The sequence below is a fragment of the Myotis brandtii genome, unplaced genomic scaffold (assembly GCF_000412655.1).
Source record: "Myotis brandtii unplaced genomic scaffold, ASM41265v1 scaffold2193, whole genome shotgun sequence".
Classification (NCBI taxonomy): Eukaryota; Metazoa; Chordata; class Mammalia; order Chiroptera; family Vespertilionidae; genus Myotis; species Myotis brandtii.
In genome coordinates, this window is record NW_005358227.1 from 19,291 (window position 1) to 22,692 (window position 3,402).

The 3,402-nt window shown below is 49.7% G+C and overlaps 1 protein-coding gene across 1 annotated transcript in view; it reads right to left on the reverse strand.

Annotated features, from left to right (window-relative positions):
• Positions 1-1,923, reverse strand: part of LOC102248722 (arachidonate 12-lipoxygenase, 12S-type) — a gene marked incomplete at its 5' end in the record, with an annotated part of 18,921 nt that extends 16,998 nt beyond the window's left edge. The window contains one exon of the mRNA XM_005866005.1: positions 1,837-1,923. Within this exon, the coding sequence (XP_005866067.1) occupies positions 1,837-1,923 (87 nt within the window). The remainder of the gene's footprint in view (positions 1-1,836) is intronic.
• Positions 1,924-3,402: the final 1,479 nt, after the last annotated feature.

The window sequence follows — 3,402 nt, forward strand, 5'->3', positions numbered from 1 at the left end:
CCTACACACTTCCTACTGGGGATCAAGCCCACAACCTGAGCATGTGCCCTTGACTGGAATCGAACCCAGGACCCTTCAGTCCTCAGGCCATTGCTCTATCCACTGAGCCAAACTAAGGCTAAATTTCATTCCTAACCAGCTGAAATGTCAACACTTTTCCTCAACCATTCCTTGTTACTTAGTTAATTTCCCCTGTCAGCACCTTAACCTGTTCTCCAAAATGACATCTTTCAAGTTAGATACTTACATCCTCTGACCTCCCCTATCTCCACTGTCACCTGTTCCCTGGGATAAGATATCCTATGTGTGCCAAACTAAAAAATGGTTCCACATTGCTACTTTACCTGGCTTCTTCTCACCTATCCTCAACATCACATAGTTTATGGTTGGTAACCTGACTTAATCCTGACCACATCTGTACTTATGCTTGCATGTGCCTCAAAGACATATAATTTATGTTTCTATTCTTACCTGTCATTTCCCCTCAATTGTCTCCCTACTTATTCCCTAGGTAAGAGATTCTATGTTTGCTGTTCTCATTCATCCCCACTCCAGTCAGTGTGCTCCCTGCCCTCAGAGTTGTCTTCCACGTGTTCACAGCCAAACCAGGTCTTCATGTCATATTATTTGTTGCTTCCCTTACCTGAATCCTCTCAGGGGTCACACCCAACATCCCCTGTGCCCTGTGCTAGCTTTACCTGTCCCTGCCCTAACTTGTTCACAGTCACATAGAGATCACCTTCTCACTTTACTTTGGCTTTTCTGTTTCCCAGCATGGCTGCACCTCCCATTCCCTCGGCTCACCTTGGGAGGTGGAATCTACACATCATTCATTTTCCTGTACCGTCCCACTTCCACCTTTCTAATTTATATAGTATATACTTTTTGGAAATTTATAACTTTCCTGTCATTTCCTGTCTTGTCTACCATTAACCTGCTGAGCATGTAGTTTTTCAACCCCTAGGACCTTCCTCAAGGTTATCCCCTACCTTCCCAACCATTACTCCCTTGGCCCTGCACCCACTTCCCTGAGGCGGCCCCTCACCGGTGCCCTCGGGCAGGGTCAGCACGCCCTCGCCCTGCACCCAGCGGTAGCAGGGGAAGGCAGCCTCCTGGAAGGCTCCTGGGCTCCGCACTGTGATGCGGTCGCAGAACCAGGCGTTGTCCACCAGGGGGCGGTGTTTGCGCAACTTCAGGAACTGCAGTGGCCCCAAGTCCTGGGGAACGTCCTGTTCGAACTCCTCCACCTGTGGGGACAGAACCCGGTGAGACTTAGTAGCGGGGACCCGGGAGAGGACGCTTAACTGAGGGTTTGGGGTCCTTGTGGAGTCCGGTGTCAAGGTCTCCAGGGACAGCATTGCCTCCTCCCAACACCTGCGCTGTGGGTCTCAGGTGCCCAATTGCACAGGAAGGATGAGGAATGCCGTGCGAGGCCCTGGTGTCTTGACTTGAGGACTGAGCATCATCACCTACCCTGTCCATTAACTGAGCTCTCACCGCGCCCTGCCCATGCTCTCAGAGGACCGTCCCCCTTTGAACAAAGATTCCATAAGACAGAGGCCTAAGGTTACTTGGGAAAGGCTGCGTGGACCACAGTCTTGGGTAGGGAGACAGAAGTTGAGCCCAGCAAGCCCCCTGGCTCTGACCCTCTCACTCACACAGGCTCAGTTGTCCTTTCTTTCAGATAGTCTCAACCTAAAAGAGGCCATTGGTATGCCCTCTTTGGAGAAGTGTCTAATCAGGCCATCTGCCGGTTGCTCTGTGGCTGGCTCCCAGCTTCCTTTGTTCCGCCCGCCTCACCTGGAGCCCAGCCTGGGCAAAAGTCTGAGTCCCAGCTTCCCCCTCCCACCTGGCCCATGCTGGCTGCAGCTGCAGCTCCAGCTCTGCTTCCCAGGGCTCCCCAACCAGCCACAGCTGCAGGCGGTTGAAATAAGTCAGTCAGAGAAAGATAAACATCACATGCTCTCACTCATTTGTGGATTATAATGAACAACATAAACCAATGAACAAAAACAGATGTAGAGACAGAGAAGCATCGATCAGATGCTCAAAACTCAGAGGGAAGGTAGGGGAGGGTGGGGGTGAGGGGGAGAGATCAACCAAAGGACTTGTATGCATGCATATAAGCATAAGCAATGGATGTGGACAACAGGGGATGAGGGTGCGGGCAGGATTGGGGGGATGAGAGGACATTGGGGGGATAAGGACACATTTGTAATATCTTAATCAATAAAGGGAAAATAAATTTTTTAAAAATCTGTAAATAAAAAAAAAGGTATCATCAGGTGTCAGAGGGCCCCCTCAAGGACATCGTGGGCTATACTGAGGACCAGGTTGTCTCTCTCCTGCAACTTTAATAGTGACACCCACTCCTCCAACTTCAATGCTGGTGCTAGCACTGCCCTCAATGACCACTTTGTCAGGCTTGTTTTCTGGTATGACAATGAATTTGGCTACAGCAACAGAATGGTGGACCTTATGGTCCACATGGCCTCCAAGCAGTAAGAGCCCCCTGGACCACCAGCCCCAGTGAAAGCAGAGAGGCCCTCAGCTGCTGGGGAGTCCTTGCCCCAAATCAACCCCCCAACACATTGAATATTTGATCTCCACAGTTTCTATCCCAGACCCCCTGAAGAAAACAAATACAATATTTGTATTTGCATGTGGCCCGCGGGCCATAGTTTGAGGACCCCTGGTCCAGAGGGTGGGGGAAAGGCCCCTACCCCTCTCAGCACAGTGCTGAGAAGTGGGAGGAAGATAAGGGGGAAGAGATAGAAAGGGGCAGGGAGAACCCACCAGTTTTCTTTCTAATCCCTTGTTTCCTCTACTTACATCCCCTGCCCAAGTTTATGACTGAGTAAAACTTCTGCATTTTCTGATAGCGTCCTGAGTGCCAATCCCTTTTTTTGCTGGCAGTGACTGGTGCCCCTGAGCGACTGTACCCACTTTCGCTTCACCTACCAGGTCTGTGTGCCAAAGGGGTATTGGGATCGCCTTTGTGGGCCAGAGAAGGCCCTTCTTGAGGGTCACTCCTGAGATCAGGAATAAGTTAGAGTATTTCCTTTAATAAGACTGTCAGTGCCCATGAACCTAGGGAGTAGCTAATGTATTACTTTTCTCCCTTCTGTTTTCTACTTATTTTTTTCTTTTTAAATTTATCTTTATGACTGAAAGTATTACTGATGTCCCCTTTCCCCCTCACTGACTCCCTCCTACTCCCCTCCCCTCCCCTCCCCTCCCCAGGCCTTCACTGAACTATTGTCCATGCCATGGGTCCTCCTGCACCTCCCTTCTCCCTCTGAGAATCTTCAGTCTGTTGCATGCTTCCAAGTCTCTGGATCTATTTTATTTGCCAATTTATTTTGTTAATTAGATTCCATATAAAAGTGAGATAATGTGATA